The 26528-nt window shown below is 41.7% G+C and overlaps 1 protein-coding gene across 2 annotated transcripts; it reads left to right on the forward strand.

The window, feature by feature from the left end:
• Positions 1-494: 494 nt before the first annotated feature.
• On the forward strand, positions 495-19321 carry COX7A2L (cytochrome c oxidase subunit 7A2 like). Of its 2 annotated transcripts, none has more exons than XM_025190087.2 (3): positions 495-557; positions 16447-16581; positions 18389-19321. In XM_025190087.2, exons 1-3 carry the CDS (start codon positions 510-512, stop codon positions 18530-18532), a joined length of 327 nt encoding a protein of 108 aa, XP_025045872.1. In that variant the 5' UTR covers positions 495-509; the 3' UTR covers positions 18533-19321. The 2 variants fall into 2 exon arrangements, with proteins under 2 accessions (XP_025045872.1, XP_006134044.1); XM_006133982.4 differs by lacking the exon at positions 495-557 and adding an exon at positions 745-921.
• The last annotated feature ends 7207 nt before the right edge of the window (positions 19322-26528 follow it).

Consider the following 26528-nt stretch of genomic DNA (forward strand, 5'->3'; position numbering starts at 1 on the left):
CGGTGTGGGAGGGAAGAATGGTGGCAGCGCAGTAACAATGAAAAGTACCGACAATCGTAACGACAGAGCAGGGCCACCCGAGTCCCCATTTGCATAGGCACGTGCAGAGACACACCCACAAGTCAGTCACCTGGAGCCACAGTTAAAACCGACGCGCAGGGGAATGAAGGGCGCTCAGCCCTCACGGGGGAGGAGACTCCCTTCGCCTGCCCCCCCGCTAGGTTCGGAAGCAGCGCACCAGACCGCACGTCCCCTCCCCGGGCATCTTCTCTGCCGCCCCGCCCCTACCCAACGGCAGCCCCCCCACGAGCTCAGCTCCCTCGAGACCCGGCCCGCTGCTTCTCTGGCCCGCAGGCTGCAGACGCCGGCATAGAAAGCGTCCCCCGGCTAGCAACAGTTGTTATGCAGGAGGCGGGGTTTCAACCGCCCTCCGTCGCTTATTGGTTGGCTCTTGGGCCTTTCCCCAGAAGCCGAGCGAGGAGGGTCTCAAGCCCGCGTGCGGAGTTCCAATGCGCAGGCGTATGAGGCTCCAAGCTGCCCAGCTGCTGCCTGACTGGGTACTGCCGCCCACCCTAAGCGTTCGCTACAGAACACGAGGGCGGTTAGCGCTCCCGCCATGCACGAAGGACTCGCCTTTATTACTCAAGTCTTCCAGGCACCGCTTGTGGCAGGTTTCCGAGTTTGTTCTACAGGCACCCGGCGCGGCCCGCTACAAAACTGGTTTCCCTAGCCCGGGGCCCTGGCGGCTGAGGAAGCCCCGGAAAGGGGAGGGTCTTTTCCAGGAGTGTGGCGCGGCCAGCCGGGCGCCTGGGGGGGAGGTAGCGCGGCGTGTGCGCAGAGCCCGGCACCATGTATTACAAATTCAGCGGCTTTAGCCAGAAGCTGGTTGGGGCGGTGGCGTCCGCTGCCTACGTCCCGCAGGTGAGCGCGTGGCCGGCCAGAGTCCGTGACCTTCCCTGCCCTTCCCTGGCCGCTTCCTCCGGGGCTCGGAGCGGGACATTCCGCTCGGTGCCTCCGCGAGCAGGTCTCCGCGAGCCTGTGGGATGGTTGCCACGCGCCCGCTGACAGGAGCGGTGCCTTCCTGGGCGGCCGGAGTCCCTGCCGCGGCTGGCGGCTCAGGCCTGGGACAGAGGCTCCGGAGCGGCGTTTCTGCGAGCGGGTCTCACGTGGCGTCCGAGCCCATCTAGTCTGGGTCGGGGGGGGTGTCGTTCCCGAGGGGCTTGTGCGCCGCGCCTGGCAGGGGTCGGGTCAGGGCTCCCGCCGGCTGCTCCTGGCACTGGTGACCTTGGGCAAGTCGTCACCTTGCTCCGCTGTTTACCCGCCTGTAAAATGGGGCTGGTCTTTCAAAGATGGGAGCGGCTTAACCACTGTCTGTATTCAGAAAAGTAGCACTGCTTCAGCAACTAACACTCAACTGCCTGTTAGTCAAACTGATGCCTTAAGCTATTTGTAAATGTGGATAATATCTGTTCAGCGTCAACCATAAGTTTTCCTTGTCTCTGAAATCAGATAAACAGTGCTGACAACTAACTGACTACTAAAATGATGCTACTTTGAAGTGCAGGGGAAGCCTTAGTTAAAGATATTTGGTCTTAGCCAAAAGGCCAAGAAGCAATTCACTAGGCTTTCTTCAAACCCAGATGCCATAATTTCTCAGCTGGAGGGGGTCTACAGTTTTTTTTTATTAACAGTGAAGGGTTTGGCTGTGATTTGAGGCAAAAATCAAATAAACACTAGGTTGAATTGGCATTCATGAATGCTTTCTTTTCCCATGGTTGGGATCTGGTAAGCTTAAGGTAAATTCAAAGGTCTAGGTTGAAAACAAGAAACCATAATCCATCTCTGTGTTCCCTCACTTTTGGAAGACTAATCTCTGCAAAGGATTTTTATCACCCAATTACAGAGGGAAATTGCTGAACTAAAATTCTATTATAAGTTCCATACTATTAACTTGGAATTGAATAAAGATATTAAGTGCTTCACACACTACAAAGACAATCTTTCTCTTCTCCCTACTGCCTCCTCTTCTCTCTCCCCCCCCAGTCGATATTCACAAGTACACATCACAAGTTATGAATTGGACACATCCAGCCTGACTCAATTAACTTCATTAACACTGATCCTACAATCTTTTGTATATATCCTGGATTCTGTAAATTACACTCTGACTAATCTGATGAATTTTAGTTTAGGTTTGTTTGGGTTTCTTTAGTTTAGAAAAGAGACGATTGAGGGGAGACATAATAGCTGTTTTCAGGTATGTAAAAGGGTGTCATAAGGAGGAGGGAGAAAACTTGTTCATCCTGGCCTCTGAGGATAGATCAAGAAGCAATGGGCTTAAACTGCAGCAAGGGAGGTTTAAATTAGACATTAGGAAAAAGTTCCTAACTGTCAGGGTAGTCAAACACTGGAATAAATTGCCCAGGGAGGTTGTGGAATCTCCATCTGTGGAGATATTTAAGAGTAGGTTAGATAAATGTCTATCAGGGATGGTCTAGACAGTATTTGGTCCTGCTATGAGGGCAGGGGACTGGACTTGATGACCTCTCGAGGTCCCTTCCAGTCCTAGTATTCTATGATTCTAAGTGTTTTTTAGCCACAAAAGTTCATGAGATAATGTTTGTTAGTCTCTAAGGTGCCACAGGGCTGCTTGTTTTTAATGTTATAGACCAGTGTTTCTTAAACTGTGTTCTACTCTTTTTTTTTTTTCTCAAACTTCTCCCTGACCCTTTTCCTCCAACCTTTTTTTTTCTTTCCTCCCTCAACAAAAAATCCTTGGTGGTGTTCTTAAAAAAATGGTTTGGTGTTCCTCAGTCTTAAAAAGTTTAAGGAATGCTGTTATAGACAAACTTGGCTACCCTCTGAGACTGTGTTCGTTTTTGTCACTCTTCCTTAATGTACACTGTATTGGTGGCATTTTCAAATTTGCATATGCAGTTGAACATATCACAAATAAGTAGAGCCCAACTCATCCTGGGAAAGATCTAACTCAGCAGGCAGGAAACATTGATTTGAATAATCAATTTTAATTGTTTTGTACTTGTCCTTCATTTATTTTCTTAGAGAGAGTGCAACTCTCACAGGTTGGCAACAATTAAAACATTTGATTTCCTGCTACTTTAGCCTTTATGCTAAAGTTGGTGTTTCTTGCTAATAAGAAAAATGCACTGTATCTGTATATGTTTAAGTAATTAAATAGCTTACATGTTTACTGGGGATTACTTTTATTTACTTGCAATATATGACAAGTTGCATTTGGTAGAATATTCAAATTCAGTTAAATACACAACATTTTAAACAGATTTAAAATTCTTAAATTCTAGATCTGTCAAATTTTTGCTTTTGAAAAAAAATCAGTTTTAAAAACGAAAGTTGTCTGTAGTGAATTGGACTGATACTATTTAATCACCATGTGCTTCAAGATTTTAGAACTAGTAGATTTCATCCTTGTGCACCTAACTTCTATTCATAGTCTAGAAGAGTGGTCCCCATCCAGTAGATTGGGATCTACTTGGAGCCTCTGACAGGTGATCCTGACATTTTTGGCCAGGAAGCTATCAAGGCTGGCACTTTAGTTGCTCTTCCACCCACTGCCCTGCTGCTGCTGCTCCTGCCCTCTGCCTTGGAGCTGCCCCCCCCCCCCCCAGGACCCTTCTGCTTGCTGTGCAGGGTGCTGGAGGGAGAAGGGGGTGCGGATGTTAGTGTCCCTCCTCCCCCCACTCCTGTACCCTATCTCCACACTGAGAGAAGGGGATGGAAGGAGTTTGGCAATGCAAATCTGGTACTCACACTGTGTGTCTCTTTTTCACAAACACGCACTGTCCTGTACTCTCGTCTCCTGACCCAACACACATGTGAGGGGTCGTTGTTACTACTTTTACTGCCTGCAAAGTGGGGTGTTTTGAGGGTTTGACTGGTCTGTGCTTTTCATAATTTTCATTTCTCTTACATTTAAATTAATTCTTTGAGTAGTGAGTTTTAAAATGTCTAACCTGGCGTGGCTGAAGTCATTATACCTATGGTAATTGCTGCTCCTGGATGTAACAGGCATGCTCCTGAGAGAGGCAGAGCAGGCTGTCTCCACATGGTGTCCTTACCTGCAGACACCACTCCTGCAGCTCCCATTGATCAGTAATGGGGAACTGCGGCCAGTAGAAGCTCTGGGATCAGTACCTGTGGTTAAGAGGCAGCATATGGTGCCATTGCTGTACATGCCAGGTGCTTTCAGGAGTGGTGCAGGCCAGGGCAGGAGTAAGCCTGCCTTAAGCACACTGCTCCACCACCCAGATGCTGTCTCAGTTAAATGGTGCCCAGTCAGAGCCTGCTTCCTGAACCCTTATCCTAGCTTTGAACCTCCTCCTGCCCCAGATATGGATCCCCCTGCACCCAAACTCCTTCCCAGGGCTTGCACCCATAACCCCCTCCTGGGCTATGTCCACACTGCCCGCTCGCTCTTGCGCAAGAAGATTTACAGTATGGTGTCAGAAGACAGGGCTTCGTGCGTAAGAGCTATGCTCTTTTCTAACAACTGTAAGCCCTCTTGTGCATGAGCTCTTGCACAAGCGGGCAGTGTGGACGTGCATCAGAGGCTTCTTGCTCAAGAAAGCCTTATGGCTAAAATGGCCATCAGAGCTTTCTTGCACAAGAGAGCGTCCACACTGTCATGGATGCTCTTGCTCAAAAGCACATGGCCGTGTGGACATGTTCTTGTGCAAGAGTTCTTGCACAAGAACCCGCCAGTGTAGACATAGCCCTGGACTCCAGTCCCCTGCCCTAGGCTAAGCCCGGAGGCCCTCACACACTCCCAACCCCTGGCCCAACACCAGAGCTGGCACCCCCATCCTTTACCCCAGCATGGTGAAAGTGAGTGAGGATGTGGGAGGAATGGGGCTGGAGTGAGAAGGGTGAGTTTTTAGAGAGGGGGTGGAGCAGGGGTCGGGGCCTCAAAGAAGGATATTTGGGATTGAGGTAGATCTTAACATTGCCCTTAAATTGAAAAAGTGATCTTGTGGTTTAAAACGTTAGTGACTACTGGGCTAGAAGAAGACAAGCTTTCTTAAACTCTGAATTGGTCATTGAACTGAGCAAGTTGAATAAGCTGCAGTGAAAAACCTATATTCTTGGCATCTGCAGAAGTCTACTGCTTAAAAAAAGTGGCTTAGCACTTCAACAGTCTCTAGTTCCAGGTTCTCAGCCAGTGACTTCCAGTTCAGTGGTCTGATTCTGTTTAGACCTTGGGAGAAAATATGTACTAAACATTTTTTGCACTTTATTTAAATCATTTGTAGATTATAATAGTTTTAGGCCTTAGCACAGGCTTTTTCAATTTAATTTTAAAGAGGTTTAGCTTTTTAAAATAAACCTGCATTTAATTTCTATAAAAATAATGTTTTTAACATATTTTTTTAAAACTATTCTGCAGTGATTTCTTCTCTCAGAAGATAGTCTATACTGGAAAGCCAGTTTTACACTAAAAAGAGCTCACCAGTATAAGGATATCAACAATCAAGTTCTTTTGCTGATGTTATTTAATTTCCCTTATGAAACACACTCCACTAGCAAAAGAACTCTCAGATAAGTCTACAGTAGGGCTTTTGTCAGCATAGCTCTGTTGGTTAGGGGTGTCAGTATTTCACATACCAAACTTCTGTAACTTTTCATCATAGGGCAGGCCCAAATCTTCAGCCACCCCAATGTTGCTTCCATTGTTGCACACATGGGCTGTGTCTACATTGGCACCCCTTTCCGGAAAATGGATGCTAATGAGACACTTCGGAATTGCAAATGCCGTGGGGGATTTAAATATCCCCCGCGGCATTTGCATGAACATGGCTGCCGCTTTTTTCCGGCTCGGGGTTTTGCCGGAGAAAAGCGCCAGTCTAAACGGGATCTTGCAGAAAATAAGCCCTTTTCCGGAAGATCCCTTATTCCTACTTGAAAGTTTAGAGTAGAAAATCCTCATGTTTAGAGCCACCATAAAAACTCCTGCTGCACCCCTCAGCCTCACTTCAGTAGAAGTCTCTGGGACATCTTTATAATGCATCTGGTCGCTGGCAAAACTTAAGCATGGCCCAGCAACATTATAATGGAAGATGATTTAAACCCAAAGCTCAGCATTATTCAATAACATTTTCCTTTTAGAAATAATTTTCTACTCTAAACTGAGCATCCCCTTTGGAATTATTTGGGGGCAAAACTATATGGGCTTTTAAGAAATACTCTATTCTACATTTTAAACATTTCATTTAAATATTTATTACTTCAAAGAAAGGCAGAGGCAAATACATAGAGAGAATGTCCTCTGTTAATCTGACCCTAATGTTCATTTAAGTGTGATGGTGTATTTAAGGAAAGCAGTATATTCTGCAGACATCACTATGCCACACTGTTTAATGATCTACTGTAATCTTACTTTTAATTAAATTATTAAAATGGAGCCCTTTTATAAATTGTATATGTAAACAAATTTCTGTATATTACAGTCTAGCTTATAGAAAGGTCTTGCAAAAATGTACAATTTCATAAATACTATTGCATGTAAAGAATTTAGAATTGGGGTTTAAAATGTTTTGAAGAAAATGAAAAAAAATCACTACCCAGCTGAGGGAGAAACTTTTTCCCTTGGCTCTTTAAGCTGATCCCTTTGGGATATTAAAATCACATAGAAATCATATGGACCCTTATGGTGTGTCAAATCATCTCATATTATCAAGAGCTGCTGTTTGAGATGATATAGTTGAAAAATGGGAGCACTAAGCATATATTTTTTATGTAGAATACTTGCTTGGATAAAAATACCTTGTGTTATCTCCCTTCATAAATATGTATTTTGCAAATATAGTGTTGTATTGTTAAAGAAATACAGACTCCTGCATTTGGCTTGGATTATAAAGGACCCAATTCTCAGATATGGTTTAAGTGTGTAGAGCAAAAGGATGACTGGGAGCAGAGGTGTCTTTAAGAAACCTTTGGCACTTGCCTGACTCTGGGCTAGCTGTGTGCTGGATGCTTCTTTCATGTATTAAGTTAGAGTGTCCTGCTGTAGATAGTCAGCTCATAGAATTATCACAGCAAGTGTAAGGGTCACCAAAATGCAAGGAACCTTGTTTTGGGAAGAGAGTGACATAGGAGAGTACTCGCATTATGTCTGCCAGGACTGCCTATTCTGTCTCTGAGGCTATGTGCTTCAGTTTAACTGAGATTTGGGAACAGCATGGTTGTCTTAGAAAAATTGTCTAAATAGGCTTTAGGACATGGGATTTATAGCTTAATTTAAACTACCTCATGTGTATTACTTTTTAAGAAAGCACTTGCTCTTAAAATCACAATTCACTTTTGTAAATCTACTTGCTTTCTGTACGTGTAATGCAAACAAAAAAAAGCCCCTTTGAACTGTATTTAATTTTTATCATTCTTTTGCAATTTATAAATATGGGAAGTTGTCATTTTTTCTCTGAAGGTAATAGTTTTAGAACTGCAACAATTCTAGTAGTATTCTGTGAGGGGTGTATGTGTGTGTATATTGCAGCACAGGACCCCTTTTAGGGTATTACTGGAAACTTAAACCAATTTTTTTGGTTTGCCATAAAGATTCTTTGGTAGCTTGGTTTTACAAGTTACAAGGATGGCACCTTTAAAATTAAATTGTGATGCATATTAGCCTCAATTTTGACTGCTTCATAGTAAAACCAGCTGGATGCCATCCTTTTGAGACAATGGGTGTCCACTTAGAATCTGCTGAAACATACCTACACTAATAATACTGTAATGTTTGATCACAGTCTTTAACATTTGAAAATTGTCAAGTTACAATTTTAGGAAAGATAGAAAATACGGCAAAAGATCAGCTTGGCTTAACAAGGAGATCTTGCATGATCTCAAAATAAAAAAGGAGTCCTATAAAAAATGGAAACTAGGACAAATAACAAAGGATGAATATAGGCAAGCAACACGGGAATGCAGGGGCAAGATTAGAAAGGCAAAGGCACAAAATGAGATCAAACTAGCTACAGGCATAAAGGGAAACAAGAAGACCTTTTATAAATACATTAGAAGCAAGAGGAAGACCAAGGACAGGGTAGGCCCACTGCTCAGTGAGGAGGGAGAAGCAGTAACAGGAAACTTGGAAATGGCAGAGATGCTCAATGACTTCTTTGTTTCGGTCTTCACCGAGAAGTCTGGAGCTGTGCCTAACGTAGTGAATACAAGCAGAGAGAGGGTAAGTTTAGAAGATAGGATACACAAAGAACAAGTTAAAAATCACTTAGGAAAGTTAGATGTCAGCAAGTCACCAGGTCCTGATGAAATGCATCCCAGGATACTCAAGGAGCTGATAGAGGAGGTATCTGAGCCTTTAGCTATGATCTTTGAAAAATCATGGAAGACAGGGGAGACTCCAGAAGACTGGAAAAGGGCAAATATTGTGCCCATCTATAAAAAGGAGAATAAGAACAACCCAGGAAACTACAGACCGTTAAGTTTAACGTCTGTCCCAGGGAAGATAATGGAGCAGGTAATTAAGGAAATCATATGCAAACACTTGGAAGGTAATAAAGTGATAGGGAAGAGCCAGCATGGGTATGTGAAGAACAAGTCATGCCAAACTAATCTGATAGCTTTCTTTGATAGGATAACGAGCCTTGTGGATAAGGGAGAAGCGGTGGATGTCATATACCTAGACTTTAGTAAGGCATTTGATACAGTCTTGCATGATATTTTTATTGATAAACTAGGCAAATATAACTTAGATAGGGCCACGATAAGGTGGGTGCATAATTGGCTGGAAAACCATAGTCAGAGAGTTGTTGTTAATGGTGCTAAATCCTGCTGGAAAGGGATAACAAATGGAGTTCCACAAGGGTCTGTTTTGGGACCCGTACTGTTCAATATCTTCATCAATGATGTAGATATTGGGATAGAGTACGCTTATTAAGTTTGAAGATGATACCAAACTGGGTGGGATTGCAACTTCTTTGGAGGATAGGGACATAATTCAAAATGACCTTAGCAAGTTAGAGAAATGGTCAGAGGTAAACAGGATGAGGTTTAATAGAGAGAAATGCAAAGTGCTCCACTTAGGAAGGAACAATCAGTTCCATACATACAAGATGGGAAGCGACTGTCTAGGAAGGAGCATGGCAGAAAGGGATCTCGGGGTCATAGTGGACCACAAGTTGAATGAGTCAACAGTGTGATGCTGTTGCAAAAAAAGCAAATATGATTCTAGGTTGTATCAACAGGTGTGTTGTGTTGTAAGCAAAACTCGTGAAGTCATTCTGCCGCTCTACTCTGCACTAGTTAGGCCTCAGCTGTGTCCAGTTCTGGGCGCCACATTTCAAGAAAGATGTGGAGAAATTGAAAAGGGTACAGAGAAGAGCGACAAGAATGATTAAAGGTCTAGAGAACATGCCCTACGAAGCCAGGCTTCATGAACTGGGCTTGTTTAGTTTGGAAAAAAGATTAAGGGGGGACATGATAGCGGTTTTCAAATATCTAAAAGGGTGTCACAAGGAGGAAGGAGAAAATTTGTTCCTCTTGGTTTCTGAGGTGGGGTGTTCTGGCTCCGGCAGAGCACTCGTGGAGCAATGGCCACAGGTATGGTTATAGAATCACACAAGGTTATGGCAGAAAGAGACCTCAGGAGGGGCATCTAGTCCAACCCCCTGCACAAAGCAGGATCAATCCCAACTAAATCATTCTAGCCAGAGCTTTGTCAAGTCAGGGCTTTAAAAACCTCAAAAGATGGAGATTCCAATGCTTCACTACCCTCCTAAAGAAAGCTTTTCCTAATACCCAATGTAGACCTCCCAAGGCCATTGTTCCTTGTTGTCTGCCATCGCTGAGAACAGCCTCACTCCCTCCTCTTGGGAATTCTCCCTTTGGTTAGTTGAAAGCTTCTGTCAAATCCTCCCCCTTCACTCTCCTTTTCTGCAGACAAAGCCCACTTTCCTCAGCCTCTCCTCACAACTCTCATGCCCAGGCCCCATAATCATTTTTCATTGCCCCCTGTTGGACTCTCTCCAATTTGTCCACGTTCTTTCTCTAGTGGCAGGCCCAAAACTGGATGCTGTACTCTAGATGTGGCCTCACAAGTGCTGAATAGAGGAGAATACTCACTTTTCTGGCATTGCTTCTACTAATGCATCCCAATGTGCTTTTAGCCTTGGCAGCAAGTGCACACTGATTCTCATCGAGCTTCTTGTTCACTGTAATCCCCAGGTTCTTTTCTGTGGAACTACTGCTTTGCCAGTTGGTCCCCAGCCAGTACATGGGATTTTTCCAAGCTAAGTGCAGGACTCGTCACTTGTCCTTGTTGAAGCTCATCAGATTTCTTTTGGCCCAATCTTCCAGTTTGTTTAGATGACTCTCGAACCTCTCTCTCCTGGCACGCTGCTTCTAGTTATTTCTCTTTGTATAACCTACCCCTCAAGATAAAAGGTTAAGACCAAAGCAGACTCTGAAGAGCTTAAAAAAGATCCCACAAAACTAAGTGATTGGGCAACAAAATGGCAAACTAATTTTAATGTTGATAAGTACAAAGTAATGCACATTGGAAAAATAATCCCAGATATATATATATACAATATGATGGGGACTAATTTAGCTATAACTACTCAAGAGAGTGATCTTGGAGTCATTGTGTATAGTTCTTTGAAAACATCCACTCGTGCAGCGGCTGTCAAAAAAGCCAACAAAACGTTAGGATTCATTAAAAAGGGAACAGAGAAAAAGACTGAGAATATCTTATTGCCTCTATATAAATCCATGGAATGCCCATATCTTGAATACTGCATACAGATGTGATCGCCTCATCTCAAAAAAAAAAAAAAAAAAAAAAAAAAAAAAAAAGATTTGCATTGGAAAAGTTTCAGAAAAGGGCAACAAAAATGATTAGGGGTTTGGAACGGGTGCCATATGAAGAGAGATTAAAAACTGGGATTTTTCATCATAGAAAAGAGGAGACAATGAGAGAATACAATAGACTTATGAAATCATGGTGGGTATGGAGAAAGTGAATAAGGTAAAGTTATTTACTAATATAAGACCTAGTTGAGTCACCAAATGAAGTTAATAGGTAGCAGGTTTAAAACAAAAGGAAGTTTTTCTTCACACAGTGTACAGTCAGCCTATGGAACTCCTTGCCAGATCATGTTGTGAAGACCAGGACTTTAACAGCATTCGAAAAAGAATTAGATAACTTCATGGAGGTCAGGTCTATCAATACCATTCCTACCCATCCTGGGTAATAAGTATCCCTACCCTCTGTTTGTCAGAGGCTGGAAATAGATGACATAAAGGGATCACTTGATGGCTACCTGTTCTTTTTACTACCCTCTGTTTGTCAGAGGCTGGAAATAGATGACATAAAGGGATCACTTGATGGCTACCTGTTCTTTTTACTCCCTCTGGGGCATCTGGTATTAGGCACTGTTGGAAGACAGGATACTGGGCTAGATTGATCCTTAGTTTGCCGCAGTACGGCCATTCTTATGCCTGCACACAACGATTAGCTACCTCCTGCCTGCACATTGTGTAGTTTTTCAAACTTTTTAGCTGAACCCTGTCCCCATTTGAGTTGTTATTTTTGGTTGCACTCTCCCAAAATTCAGACAGGTTCCATGCTCTGCTGAAATTTTGCTGTTGATATTATGAACAAACAGCAAATAGGAATGATCCCTTCTAAAAATGCTCGTGCATTAGCCTTGTCAGAATGTAAATGTAATCTTGGTTAATAGTTTATGCTCAGTCTCTGGAATGAAGCTCTCTTTCGACATTTTGAGGAGCTGTTTATTATGTAGGCTTTAAGGTTTAGTGAATTCATACACACCTCCTTTTAAAACATTCTGTAGCACTAACTTAATTTGTTTTTCAAGCATAAACTGTGAGCAATCTTACATCTTCCCTTCCCCCTCAATCTAATTCACTTTGAGGAAGTTGCCCACTCTATTGGATGTGGTGTGTGTTGTATTAGAGAAGTCTTCTAAGTACAGGCAGTCCCCGGGTTACGTACAATATAGGGACTATAGGTTTGTTCTTAAGTTGAATTTGTATGTAAGTTGGAACTGGCTCCAGATTCAGCTGCTGCCACTGAAACTGACCAGGGGCTGACTACAGGAAGCTGGAGACAGAGTTGCTCTGCCCCCAGCTTCCTGGAATCAGCCTGATCAGTTTCAACAGCTGCTGAATCTGGAGCCTGGGATAGAACAGCTGGGGCGCTGCCCGGTAGGTTCCCACAGGACCAACCAGGCAGCACCCCAGCTGCTCTACCTGAGGCGTCCCGCAACAAAAGCCTGGTCTGCTGAGTGCGCCCCCTCCCCCCCCAGCAGACCAGGGAGACCCGAGCAAAGCCGCACAGGCGGAGGGACCCCGCCGCCCGTGTGGCTTTGCTCCTTTGCCCTCGAGCAAAGCCGCACAGGCGGCAGGATGCTGCCTGTGCGGCTTTGCTCCTGTCTCCCTGGTCTGCTGGGGGGGGGGTCCAGCGGTTTTTCTGGACCCCCCAGCAGACCAGGGGGACAGGAGCAAAGCCACCCAGGCGGCGGCTTTGCTCGGGTGTCCCTGGTCTGCTGGGGGGGTCCAGTGGCTTTGCTGGACCCCCCCAGCAAACCAGGGAGACCGGGAGAAGTTTTTCTCGCCCCGGAGGACGCAGGTGGCGACCCGCCGCCTGTGAGCTCCAGGGCGAGAAAAGCCCCGTTCGTAAGTGCGGGGACTGCCTGTATAGCAAAACACTGCAAATGGAGAGTAATGCTGAAAAGTGAACATCATTCTGTTGCATTTGAATTTTATTTTAAGTATATATTGGTTTTGATTGTCTGCTTTTTGAATTTATGGGTAGAGATGTAAAATCCAATTTAGACATTGTTTAAACAGTTAACCTGTTCAACTGGCTTGGGCTGGCCCCATTGGAAGGTATGTGGGAGGGCTGTTGGTTAAAGCACATGCTTACTGAGCAACTGATTAACCCTTTTTCATCCCTAATTTTGATCATTTGAAAGTGTTTTGCATATTGCTGCATTATGAAAGATCTAATCAGATCACATATGACTATATTCAATTTGGATGTTCCTTAATTCATTCCCCTTGCACATATTCATGATAGTACATGATTATGTAACTTGAATTTTATTTACATATAATATAACTTTTTACACCGCACCTTTTCCCACTTTAACTAAACCAGTGGGAATGTTGGTCTCCCTCTATCAGCTCCTTGATCCAGCTGTTTCATTTCATGCTGTGCACCTGATCTGATCAGTTGCCTTCCTTCACCCCATCCAGTTCCTGTTTATTTTTCCCTCTTCCACATCACCAGGCTTCCTATATTAATCTGTCAGGGACCATTTTTCTGGACCATGATTGTCAGAGCATAGGGCTTTATGCATCTATGCCCATGTGCTCTCTGAAATCCTCTTGTTTGCGCAGAGGAGAATGGGTGGTAACATTCTGGCTGTATGTATTTGGCACAGAAGATATTTACCAAAAGTCAGCAGTCTGGCCCATTATATTCAGTGCTCATAAATAGACTCTTGTTCCAAAATACTTTGATTTGGGGAAAAGGAAGAAAAACTAAGCTTTTAAACATTTCACAGCAGCATGAACTATAAATAATTTCTATTACACAAAAGGTATTAAACATTGGCACACTTTATTAAAAATAGAAAAATGTTATCAAACAGTAAAAATCTGATTCTCAGCATTTCTTGCACTGTAACCTTTTAATGTTGTGCACTTGCGCTCCCCATCCAGTTCAGACTTCAGTAATGGTCTCTTTCTATGACTTAAGAGAATAAATAAAGATTAGTGTCATGGTACTACAAACTAATCTGAAAATTAAAGCAAAACAGATTTTAAAAGTGTAAGTAATCATTCGCAATAGCACAAGTAGAAATTCTATCCTTTGTCTTAATGTACCTAGCTTTTTGTTGTTCACTCAAGTCTTTGAAACATTTTAGACTCTGGGGGGAGTGAGGGGGGTTAAAGATCAAGTCTTATCTGAATTTTCTTTTGCCAAAAAGTATTTTCATTGGATTCTTTAATTTCTTTAGAGGCTCACAGTGTAAAAATACTACTGACTTTGCTCTTTGATAGTTAAAAAAAAATTAAGTAGTAAAAAAAACAAAATAGTGAGAAGAGAGGCTGAGGCAAATTAGAGCTTGCTTGTCAGTATTGAGTAAATAAGACACTGATCAGTGACCTTGGATTAAATGTAATTCCAGGGAACAGTTAGGTTTGCATTTCTTGCATTACTTGAAAATATTTTGCCTGTCTCTGGATACAATAAAAAGGAAAACCTCAGTGCATGATATCTCTTAAAGTCTTAGTACACAGTAATTCATAGATATCCATTCTTTCTTACTAGTCTAATCAAAATCCTATACAGTACATGATGGGTGGTAGTGGTTTAAAATAGAAGTGATTTTTTTTAAGTGACTGATATACTGTGAAACCTGTCTTCTTTTTTGACCAATAAAGATAGGTGTGGGATGAAAAATTCAGGATGGATGATAAACGATGACTGTAGCACAGAACTTATAGAAATGGCTTGCAACTTACTATGACTCAGCTACAGCACATTTCAGTTTATTTATATATATATATATATGAATAGCGAGAGTCTAAAATATAAGTAGGAAAAGAGCAGATTAATTGCAGTGATGCGGAATTGGAATTTTAAAAGGTAAGTGTTAGAGGGAGAGAGATGAAAGTTCCAGTTTGTTAGAGCAAAGGGTGGGAAGGACTGTTCCATCTGGCTGAATATAGTATAACTGAATACCTGTGTAGATGGACTTCTCTGGAAGCAGAGGAGCACATGGGGGTTCAATTTGACTGCATCAATTTGCAGTAGACTAAAAACTAAAATTTCTGTATATAATACATTTCTCTTGTGATTGGGAACACTCCAGAATATAAGATCTACTGGAGTAGTCAACTGAAAAGTAAATTAATATATTAGTTGAGTTGACTACTCTTATTCTCCCCCTTCCCACCGCTGCCTCTATATCAGCTGGTTCCCTCCCTCCCCCCAGCACTGTCTCTGCCCCCCCTCCCTGCTGCCTCCTATTAGAGGTGGGAGTGGGGGCAGGGGAAGCCGCTCCAGCAGTAGTCGCTGTCTGTGGGTCCCAGCAGGGAGTTAGGACTGACTGCCCGCAGACAGGGGCTGCTGCTGGCTGGGCAGGCAGCCTAGCTCATTCCCAGCTCGGACTGAGACCCAACTCCACTGTGACTCTGCAATTTAAAAGGCAGTAGGAGGCAGGCAGCCTGACCCCCAGTTTTAAATTGCAGAGCCACAATGGGGTTTGGTCCCAGCACAAGCTGGGACTGAGCTGGCTGCTTTCCCCATTGAATAGTCAATAAAAATTCTATCAACTACCCAATTACTAAAATAACCAAATGTTAACGTTCCTAGTACAAACTTCTGATCTTTCTCCCTTGTAGTAATCTATTCATTATTCAAATCCTAAATGATTTTATTACACTTAGGGCTCGTCTACATTGGCCCCTTTTCCGGAAGGGGCATGGTAATTTTTGAAATCGCAATAGGGAAACGCGCGGGGGATTTAAATATCCCCCGCGGCATTTAAATAAAAATGTCCGCCGCTTTTTTCCGGCTTTTAGAAAAGCTGGAAAAGAGCATCTACACTGGGCCCGATCCTCCGGAAAAAGCGCCCTTCGAAGTAGGAATAAGATCCTCCGGAAAAGGGCGCTTTTTCCGGAGGATCGGGGCCAGTGTAGATGCTCTTTTCCGGCTTTTCTAAAAGCCGGAAAAAAACGGCGGACATTTTTATTTAAATGCCCCGGGGGATATTTAAATCCCCCGCGCGTTTCCCTATTGCGATTTCAAAAATTACCATGCCCCTTCCGGAAAAGGGACCAATGTAGACGTAGCCTTGATGCTTAGAATCATAGTAGCAAAAACTCTTAATTTGCTCATCAGTCCTTCTCTCCTCCCTCCCCCAGGTGTCTAAGGAATTCCCCTGCTGTTCAAACAGTGCCACAGGGTAGAATTTTGGCCTTGAGACACTCTTCACTTCTGTTTCAGGCTGATTACCATTTCAGGGGTACATTACTTAGTTGACTTTAACTTTGCATTTGGAAGGTCCTCTCTGCAATAATAAAAGCTAGAAACAATAAAAAAATAGAGAATTAAATTGGTAAAACAATGTACATCATGTAAAGTTGCCTACTTGGAATTGACAGGTGAATTTCTCAAGTCCTGAGTCAAAAATGAGATTTGATAGTCATCTCCCAATATATTTTAATTGGCTATCATTCTAGATTTTTTTTTTTAAAGTACGGGTGTCTGTAGCCAGGTTAGTTTTCTGTGTGTAATGCTTTTTCATCTGAGCTGTGGTATGTGTGGTGTTTTTTTTTTTTTTAACATGATCAGTGGTACGTTCTTTTCAACTGTTAAATATCAAGGTACTCAACTCTTTGAACTCCATTTTCCAGGGACTCAAACCACTGGTATCAACAGAATCACCAGCTCTGATTTTTGGAACGCCAACTAAACTTGCCTCAGATTCACCAGCAGCTGTTTCTTATTTGGGTAAAAACAAGGTGCCAGACCTCCAGAAACTATTTCAGGTAAGAAATGCTTTAAGAGTAAATGTAAATAAACAGGGCTTAAGATAGTGGATCATATTCTGCCCTCCATTGAACCTGTGCAACACCTTCAGTGGGTTTGCATAATGGCATATACACTGTATAATTCAAATTCTGCAACATTTGGTCCAAAGAATGTTCATATTTGAAACTTTTAGAAAGGGTTTGTAGTAATTTTCATAATATCCTGTAGTTTAATGTTTATAGATTGATAATGAGGACCTGTCTGAATTCAGTCTATTTTGGTCATTTTCACAGTCACAGGATATTTAAAATCTCATGATTTTACCTATTAATGTGAAATGTCATGGTAGTGTAATTTTAGGGGTCCTGACCAAAAAAGGAGTGGGGAAGGGGGGTCACAAGGTTACTGTAGAGGGGTTGTAGTACTGCTACCATTGTATGCTGCTGCTGCTGGTGACAGTGCTGTCTTCAGAGGCAGGCAGCTTAGTTTGGTGGCTGTGGGCTAGGAGTCCAAAGGAAGAGCTGTCGCAAGCAGCAGTGCAAAAGTAAGGATGTCCTGGGATGGTATTGCTGCCCTTTCACATAACTGCCTGCTGCTGCTCTGAAATCCATTCAAGAATAAAGGTGGCAATACTATGTGTGTGTTTTATGGCCATGAATGTGGTAGGGCCCTATTGATGATTCATCATCAGTCTCTTGACACTGCACAGGAATTCTTGTACTGGCAGGACATCTGCTAGAAAGGAGAAATTCAGCACTCCTTTCTTCCTACTGCTACAGGTGCTCATCACATTCAGATGAGTTGTGAACATGTTTTCTTTCTGGGAACATAAGAAAATCTTATAATCCAACAAAGCTTCTGAATGTAAGGAACAAACTGTGGACTAACCTGCTGTAGTGTCCTCCAGAGCCATTGTGTGGATTAAGAACTTGTTTGGGATGGACCAATGGATGGAGTTTTTAAAAATAAGAATAAACTTCATATAACATTCTGTTACGAGAATTACAAGGGGTTGTGATTTTTAAAATGTACACAGCTGTCTTGCATGACATTTTTATTTGGACTGTGTAAGCTGTCTTGCATGACATTTTTATTTGGACTGTGTAATGCTAAATTGAACATTAATTGATACAAATCCTCAGCTATTCTCTTAGGCTACATCTAAACTACAAGTTTTCACATTAAAAATATGCTAATGAGGGACTCATTTGCATGAGTCATGATCTCATTTGCATATTTTCTGCCAACCCGTTTTTGCACTGGGGACGTTTTCTTTTTGTGCAAAACCCCCTTTTTCCACAAGATCCTTATGCCCCCCAAAAAGGAGGTATACTGATCTTGCGGAAAAAGGGTTTTTTGTGCAAAAAGAAAACGTCCACACTACTTGTTTTTGCGCAAAAAATGGATTGGCAGAAAATATGCAAATGAGATCACGACTCATGCAAATGAGTTCCTCGTTAGCATATCTTTTGCTGAGAAAACCAGTATAGACGTAGCCTTAGTGACACTTTTCAGTCAAGTGTCTTTTAGGATGGATTTTGAGAATATATTCTAAGACATGGTTACGCCTACAATTTGCAAGGTGACTATGACAAACAGAGGCACTTAAAATAAAACTAGTTTGCTCTTTGTTTTGTGCAGTTAGAGGTAAAACCCTAATTTTTTTGTTGACGGATTAGTTTACATAAAGGTTTGTGAGGGTTTTTTTTTCCTTTATCTTCCTCCACTATCTCAGCTTTCTTCTTATGTTAGCTGTGGTAGCTTGTTTGTGATCAGTATGCACTCAGCCTTTTTTTCATTTCCTGTGCTCTTGTTCTTCCACAGAAAGCTGATGGATTGCCAGTACATCTGAAACGAGGAGTTCCTGATCAGCTACTATATCGGACCACTATGGCTCTAACAATAGGAGGGACCATCTATTGTCTCATAGCTCTCTACATGGCTTCACAACCAAAATCCAAGAAGTGAATGAAGCCTAACTTACGGGACTGCCAGCATGCCTCTGAAGGAACAGTTATCTTACCCCTTTGAATTTACTAGTTAACACCACTTTGAATTTACTACTTAACCCTGTGATTATATGTTGTGAATTCTTCAAATAAAGGCATTAAGAAAACGGTTGCCTTTTGATACATTGGAAAGCAAGATAAATATCCATTTTAAAAATCATTCAACCTCGCTTGTCCAGGTCTCCAGTTTCTCTTTCCCATTTCTAATGTAAACTGGACACACAGTTGTCTTAAAACAGCCTCTGAGCACTTTAAGGTGGTAAAACTTGCACCCTACCTTTCAACAATGTTAAATTGGAAACGAAAACTTAATTGTCAAGTTATACCTTAATACCTACTTTCTCTGAAGGGAAGGAGAAAGAGAGAATTTTAGGGTACTATGGGTTTATGGAAGCAATAAGTGATTTATGTAACTTTCTACTTGATGTCAAAAATATTTTTTTCTTGTCATGCATGTTCACTTTAGAAGGTATAGTATGAAATACTTCCAAAGACTGATAGTGTTAACGACGGAAACATGGTTACTTAAATTTGTACCATTAGTGAATAGTATGACAGGGTTATGGTGTCCAAATCTAATGTCACATATTTATTCCTCAATATGAACACAGCTGCTGGTAGCAGTGTTGCACTTAGGCAGTGTTCTTTATTGTAACACCACCTATACAACTTTGTCCTTTTCTTTTTGTCAAATTATATTTTTAAAGTACTGTTTTTACTGTGGAATAAATACACCAATACACAAACATTGAAACGTTTTTGATTTAAAAGTCTTGTTCGATCTTTTCACAGGGCCCTATATTTGTTTCAAGTTTCAACTTACACTTTCTGAAACAGGCATCTGGTTGAAAAGTCACTAAACCTCACAATTATGCTAATAGCCAGGTCTTTTAGTAGTCTTTTACAAGAAATAATAACCAATATCTGCTTTAGTGAAAGGTTGCTCTATTTCATATCGTAGTTGCATGTTAACTTTTCCGTCAAAAGCATTTCTGGAAAATCATGCAAGTGTAGACGTAGCCCTTGTTTGTATCTATCCAACACATATTGAATTACATCCTCCATCTACATTTGCAGAAGTTGGCAGTCGCTTCACTAAAAGTACACCTAGCGGCAATCTCAGTTTTTCACCCACATATAGATGGTGTTTCAGAGGTAGCGCATCCACATTAAGGGAGCCTGCCTCAGACTAATTTCAAGGCTACCCTGTAGTGTGGACATGCTATTTTGGGAGTTATTTTTTCAAAATAATTCCATAGTGTAGGCATGCCCTAAGTGTAGTACTTTGCATTTGTCCTTATTAAACTTCATCCTATTTCCCTCAGACCTTATCTCTAATTTGTCCAGATATTTTGAATTATGACTCTGTCCTCCAAAGCACTTGTAACCCTTCCCAGCTTGGTATCATTTGCAAACTTTATAAGCGTACGTTCTATACAAATATCTAAATTGATGAAGATATTGAACAGAAATGGTCCCAAAACTGACCCCCTGTGAAACTGCATTTGTTATGCCCCATCAGTGTGACTATGATCCATTAGTAACTACTCTCTGAGAACAGTTATCCTTCAGTTATGCACTCACCTTATAGTAGCCCTTTATACTAGCCCCATCTAGATTGTATTTTCCTAGTTTATTGATAAGGTCATGGAAGACGATATTAAATGCTTTAGTAAAGTCTAGGTATGCTATCTCTACCACTTCCCTCTTATCCGCAAGACTTGTTATCCTATCAAAGTTATCGGATTGATTTGACAACGTTTGTTCTTTACTGGATTTGTTACCTATCAACTGCTAATTTTCCAGATATTTACAGATGAATTCCTTAATTATTTGCTCCATTATCTACCCTGGCACAGAAGTTAAGATGACTGGCCTATAGTTTTCTGGGTTGTTCTTATTTATCTTTTTATAGATGGCACTGTATTTGCCCTTTTCCAGTCTTCTGGAATCTCTCCCAATTTCCATGACTTTTCAAAGATGGTAGCTAATGGCTCAGATACCTTCCCTACCAGCTCCTTGGGTATTCTAAGGTACATTTCATCAGGCCCTGGTGACTTGAAGACATCTAACTTTTCTAAGTAATTTTTAACTTGTTATTTTTTATTTTAAGGTCTAAACAGACCCCATTTCCAATAGCATTCACTATGTTAAGCATCCAGTCACCAGAAGCATTTCTTCTTTGTGAAAACTAAAACAAGTCATTAAGCCCTCTACCATTTCCAGGTTTTCTGTTATTGTTTCTCCCTCTTCATTGAGGAATGGGCCTGCCCTGTCCTTGGTCTTCCTCTTCCTTTTAATATATTTGTACAGTGTTTTCTTGTTACTGTTTGTCTCTAGCTAGACTGAACTCATTTTGTAGCTACACCTTTCTAATCTTGCCCCTACATATGTGTTATTTGCAATATTAATCCTTTATAATGTGACTAGTTTCCACATTTTATAACTCCTTTTTGATTTTTAATTGATAAACTAAACAGTAACAAGTCATCAGGACCAGATGGCATTCACTCAAGAGTTCTGAAAGAACTCAAATGTGAAATTGTGGAACTATTAACTGTGATTTGTAACCTATCCTTTAAAATATCTTCTGCTCCAAATGACTGGAAGATATTTAATGTGATGCCAATCTTTAAAAAGGGCTCTAGAAGTGATCCTGGGAACTACATTTTGGCAAGTCTAACATCAGTACCAGGCAAATTAATGGAAACTTAAAGTAAAGAACAGATTTGTCAGATACATAGATGAACACAATTCATTGGGGAAAAGTCTACAGAAACCATGTAAAGGGAAATCATGTTTTACTAATCTACTAGGGTATGTCTACACTAGCTCGTTAATTTGAGGTAGGTAGGTAAATCAGGCAACTGGAGTTGCAAATGAAGCCCGGGCTTTAAATATCCCGGGCTTTATTTGCATGTTCCTGTCCAGCTGCCATTTTTAAATCCCCCTTAGTTCCAACAAACTGCCCATGGCTTCACACGGCAGTTTAAAGTTAATCTGAACTAAGTCCTTAGTTCGGATTAACTGTTACACCTCATTCCATGAGCTAGTTCTTTGAGGGCATAAAAAAATGTGGACAAGGGAGATCCAGTGAATATAGTGTACTTTGATTTTCAGAAAGCCTTTGACAAGGTCCCTTTCAAAAGACTCTTAATTAAATTGTCATGGGATAAGAGGGAAGGGTCCTCTCATGGATTAATAACTGATTAAAGGATAGGAATAAATGGCCAGTTTTCAGAATGGAGAGAGATAACTAGTGGTGTTCCTCAGGGGTTCTTCCTGGGACCAATCCTATTCAACATATTCATAAATGATCTGGAAAAAGGAGTAAACATGGAGGTGGCAAAATTTGCATATGATACTAAACTGCTCAAGATAGTTAAGACTAAAGCAGACTGTGAAGAGCTTCAAAAGGATCTCACAAAATTAGTAGTCTTGGCAACAAAATGGCAAATGAATTTTAATGTTGATAAAACATATTGGAAAACATAATCCCCACTATACGTATAAAATGATGGGGACTAAATTAGCTATTATGACTCAAGCAAGGTATTGAAGTCATTGTGAATAGTTCTCTGAAAACATCCACTCAAAGTGCAGCAGCAGTCAAAAAAGCAAACAATGTTAGGAATCATTAAAAAAGGGATAGAGAAGAAGACAGAGAATATCTTACTGTCTCTAAAAAAATCCACGTTATGCTCACATCTTGAATACTGCATACAGATGTGGACATCTCATCTTAAAAAAGATAGCATTGGAAAAAGTTCAAAAAAAAGGGCAACAAAAATTATTAGGGATTTGGAATGGCTGCCATATGAAGAGAGATTAAAGAGACTGGGATATGACAGAGGTCTATAAAATCATGACTGGTGTGGAGAAAGTGAATAAGGAAAAATTATTTATTTGTTCCCATAACATAAGAACTATTGGTTACCAAATGAAATTAATAGGTAGCAGGTTTAAAACAAACCAAAAGAAGTACTATTTCATGCAACGCTCAATCTTCCTGTGGAACTCCGGCTTTGTCTACACTACACTGATCTATTGGAAAAAGGTATGCAAATTGCACTCCCCAATTTGCGTAACTTTTTCTGACAGTTTTCTCAGAAGAGGCTTTTCCAAAATTTGGTCCATCTACACTGGGCCAAATTTTGGAAAAGCATCTTCTTTTGAAAGAGCCCTTATTCCTCATGGGAGGAGGAAGAGAGGGCTTCCAAAAGAGCGAATCTGCTCTTCCACAAAAAAAGGTGGAAGAGCAGACGCATTCGTTGGATGCGGCAGAGTTTTTCCGGGATACTGCCGGTATCCTGGAAAACCCCCAAAGTGTAGGCATAGCCTCCTTGGCCAAAGATGTTGTGAAGGCCAGGACTTTAACAGGGTTCAAAAAAGAACCGCATAAATTCATGGAGGTTAGATTCATCAGTGGCTATTAGCCGGGATGTGCTGGAATGGTGTCCTTATTCTCTGTTTGTCAGAAGCTGGGAATGGGCAATAAGAGTGGGGAACCTGTTCATTCCCTCTGGGGGCACTTAGCATTGGCCAGTGTTGGAAGACAGGATACTGGGCTAGATGGACTTTTGGTCTGACCTTGTATGGCCATTTTTATGATCTTATGTTTTAGATAATTTAAGATCTCCTAGTCAAGCCAAAGTGATCTCTTGCCATAGTCCCTAACTTTTCTTTGCCATGGAATAGTTTGCTCTTGAGCCCTTACTAATGTCCCTTTGGAAAAACTGCCAACTATCTTCAATTGTTTATCCTCTTGTCTTGCTTTCCATGGTACCTTACCTACCAGCTCCCAGAGTCTGCCTTCCTGAAATCCATTGTCTTTATTTTGGTGTTCTCCCTTCCTTAGAATCATGAACTCTATGAGCTGTATGATTTCATAATCACTTTCCCCCAAGCTGCCTTCCACTTTCAAATTCTCAACCAATTCCTCCCTATTTGTTAAAATCAAATCTACAACAGCTTCTTCCCAGTAGCTTTCTCAACCTTCTAACTTAAAAAATGGTCTCCAATTCAGTCCAAGAATCTGTGCCCTGCTGTGTTAGCCTTCCCACAGATGTTTGGACAGCTGAAGTCCCCCAAGTCCTGTGCTTTGGATCATTTTGTTGTTAAAAAAAAAAAAAAGCCTCATCCACCTCGTCTGCCTGGGTAGGTGATTTGTAGTGGACCCCTAGCATGACATTACCCTTGGTTTTTTACATCTTTTAACCTAACCTGTAGACTCTCAACAAGTCTGTGTCCTATGTCTATCTCAACCTCAGTCCAAATTATACATTTTAAATATAAATGGCAACACCTCTGCCCTTTCTTCTCTCCCTTTTTTTCTGTTTCTCTGCAGGTGTTCTGGAACAAGTGTAACTTTGTCACCACAGAAATCAAGCTTTCTCCCTGACTGGGCCATATTGCCTTTGAGTGGTAACCAAACAGTGCCCCTGGAGGCTGAACCCAAGGAGCAGCTGAATATGTGCCAGCTGCAACCAGAAAATGAAATTCAACAGACCAAAATGTCAGCAGTCTTTCTCTCACAAGATATGTTTTAAAAATGACTGGTCTCTTGGCTACAGTAGAGCTGGATGGGTACAAAATTGGTATCCACACCCACATTTGCATCTGTAAAAATGATCTGTAGGTATCATGTAGATATAAAGCCGATATCTGGAAATGTGCTAGCTTCTAGATACAAAAGTGGTATCTGCATTCATAGCTGCAAAAATGAGCGGTGGATATCTACATCCACAGATGTGGATATTGGTGGACATAAAGTGCACATCTGCTAATTTGCAGGCTGATAGTGGTTTTTTATGAGAATGTACAAGATGGCTTAGGCCCTAATGCTAGAAGAGCTGTTACAGCTGACAATCTTAAACTCAGAGGCAATGCCTTTTGGTACATCGATCAAGTGCTTAAAGCTCAGTTCAATGGTGGCTAGACACGTACATATTTTTGAGGCTATAGGCCTTAGTCCTGCTGTTTCTTCTCTGCATTTCACTCTTGGGTGGCTTAGGTAGCACCCTGGTCACACTAATCAAAATAAAATCTAGCAGGAAAAGTCTTATGCAGGAGAAAAGTCTATTGGATGTTTAAAATAGGTCATTTTTGGTTTGGCATGGCTCCTCTCCAACTGTGCAGATTTCCAGAAGACTCAAATGGATTGAATGAAATATGCTAAATGAGTCACTGTTATCAGTGATGATGCCAAAATGAGCTCTTTCTGTCCAAAAACCTAGTAGAACCACCATATCTTTAACAGGAAAAGACTCTTTTTACCCTCATGGTGACCAGGTGCAAGTACAAAAACCTAAACTTTAATAAAAGTAAATCAGAGTGATTCCTCCCTCATAGCATAAAAGCCAGATCCATGTAACCAAAAGCTCCTTTCTGTCTGATCTCTTTAACCATATAAATAGGAAAGGCAGCTGATGTCTTGCTCTAGAAACAATAAATGAACCAGAGGAGACATTTCTTGGCCATCCAAGCTTACCTTCCAGTTCTGAGAGTTCAGCTTTCCTCTCTACCCTTCTTTCAAGGAAGTGATCAGAGTTTATTGGACTCAGCACCAATTCAAAAGATAAAGCTTCTCCACTCCTATGCTATCATAGATAGTGGAGTATGGCACCCAGTAGACGGACAAACAGCTTTTCTGGCAAAAGCCACAGCTAGGAGACTCCCCAGAACTCTCTAGACAAAAACAAACAAACAAAAAACTACAGGGAACCCTTGGTGATGCCTTAAATCATTGCCTACTAGGCATAATGTTTCTGTTTCAACACAACACTCCTGTTCCAGTGTGATGGTCTTAATAATAGACTCCCTGAAGAAGCATTGCTCAAGAGTAAAGCTATCCAACAATTGTCAGCTGCCCCTCTTCTCAGCTTGTCTTTCAGAAAGAAAGCAGGTATGATATTGCCTCCATTCTAACCATCATGCTCTTAGTTACAGTCTCCATGTCTCGTGTTTCCTTCCACTCTTTCTCTGGTGTCTGCACACACCTTTCCATTCACTGGTCCTTTGTAGTTTACTTCTGAGAAAACACCATGGCTACGTCTTCAAAGTAGGAATAAGAGATCCTCCGGAAAAGGGCTTTTTTCCAGAGGATCGGGCCAGTCTAGACGCTCATTTCCGGCTTTTCTACAAGCCGGAAAAAAGCGGCGGACATCTTTATTTAAATCCCGCGGGGGATATTTAAATCCCCCGCGGATTTCCCTATTATGAAGTATAAAATTAGCATGCCCCTTTCGGAAAAGGGGCCAATGTAGACGTAGCCCATGGGTTTGCACAATGTCCTATCTTCTTTTTTGTTCTCAAAGCCATCGCACATTTACAACCTGCAACATGCTCTTTCTGTACTAGCTTCTCAGGCTAACATGCCTGGATATATGTTGGAGAATACCACTGCTTCTTGTCAGAAGCTGTCGGGGGTTCTCACTACAGATTTTTAGTGGCTGCTCTGAAATTTTTCCTAAGGTTCTTAACTTTAGGGAAAACAAGTGCATAAGCATGTGTATGTGTCCAATCATTGTAATTTATGTGTGTAGGATTTTTTGCAGACTCAGTATTAAAAATAATGTATAATTGTGCACAGTTCTTGTCTTTTTTTTTTTTTTTTTTTTAAAGACTTGCTAGCTAGCTGCTAAGCCTGAACCCTTCCCTCCCCCAGCCCCAAGATTGCTTGCTGGCTGCCTGCTCTTTTAGCTTTTGCATCTCCAGAGAGGGGCAGGGCCCAACCACTGCTGTTGGCCCCCAAAGAGGGGCCATTACTTTGTGCCCTCTCCAATTACTGAGCAAGAGGCTGTGGCCATAAGAAAATCCCCTAGTGGCCGCATGCAGGCAGGGTGGCCACATTTGAGAAATACTTATCTAGATTGCAAGATCTACAGCTAGGTGAAGAGAGTGACAAAAGACAAAGTGCCTTGGTTGCACACACAGGGAGAGGCCATGACTCTTAT

This window comes from Pelodiscus sinensis, chromosome 3, assembly GCF_049634645.1.
Source record: "Pelodiscus sinensis isolate JC-2024 chromosome 3, ASM4963464v1, whole genome shotgun sequence".
NCBI lineage: Eukaryota > Metazoa > Chordata > Testudines > Trionychidae > Pelodiscus > Pelodiscus sinensis.

Excerpts from the sequence above, each read along its gene's own strand:
- COX7A2L (XM_006133982.4), top strand. The coding sequence starts at position 850 with ATGTATTACAAATTCAGCGGCTTTAGCCAGAAGCTGGTTGGGGCGGTG. Across the intron at positions 922-16,446 it reads CCGCTGCCTACGTCCCGCAG|GGACTCAAACCACTGGTATC; the intron begins GTGAGCGCGTGG and ends TCCATTTTCCAG. Across the intron at positions 16,582-18,388 it reads ACCTCCAGAAACTATTTCAG|AAAGCTGATGGATTGCCAGT; the intron begins GTAAGAAATGCT and ends GTTCTTCCACAG.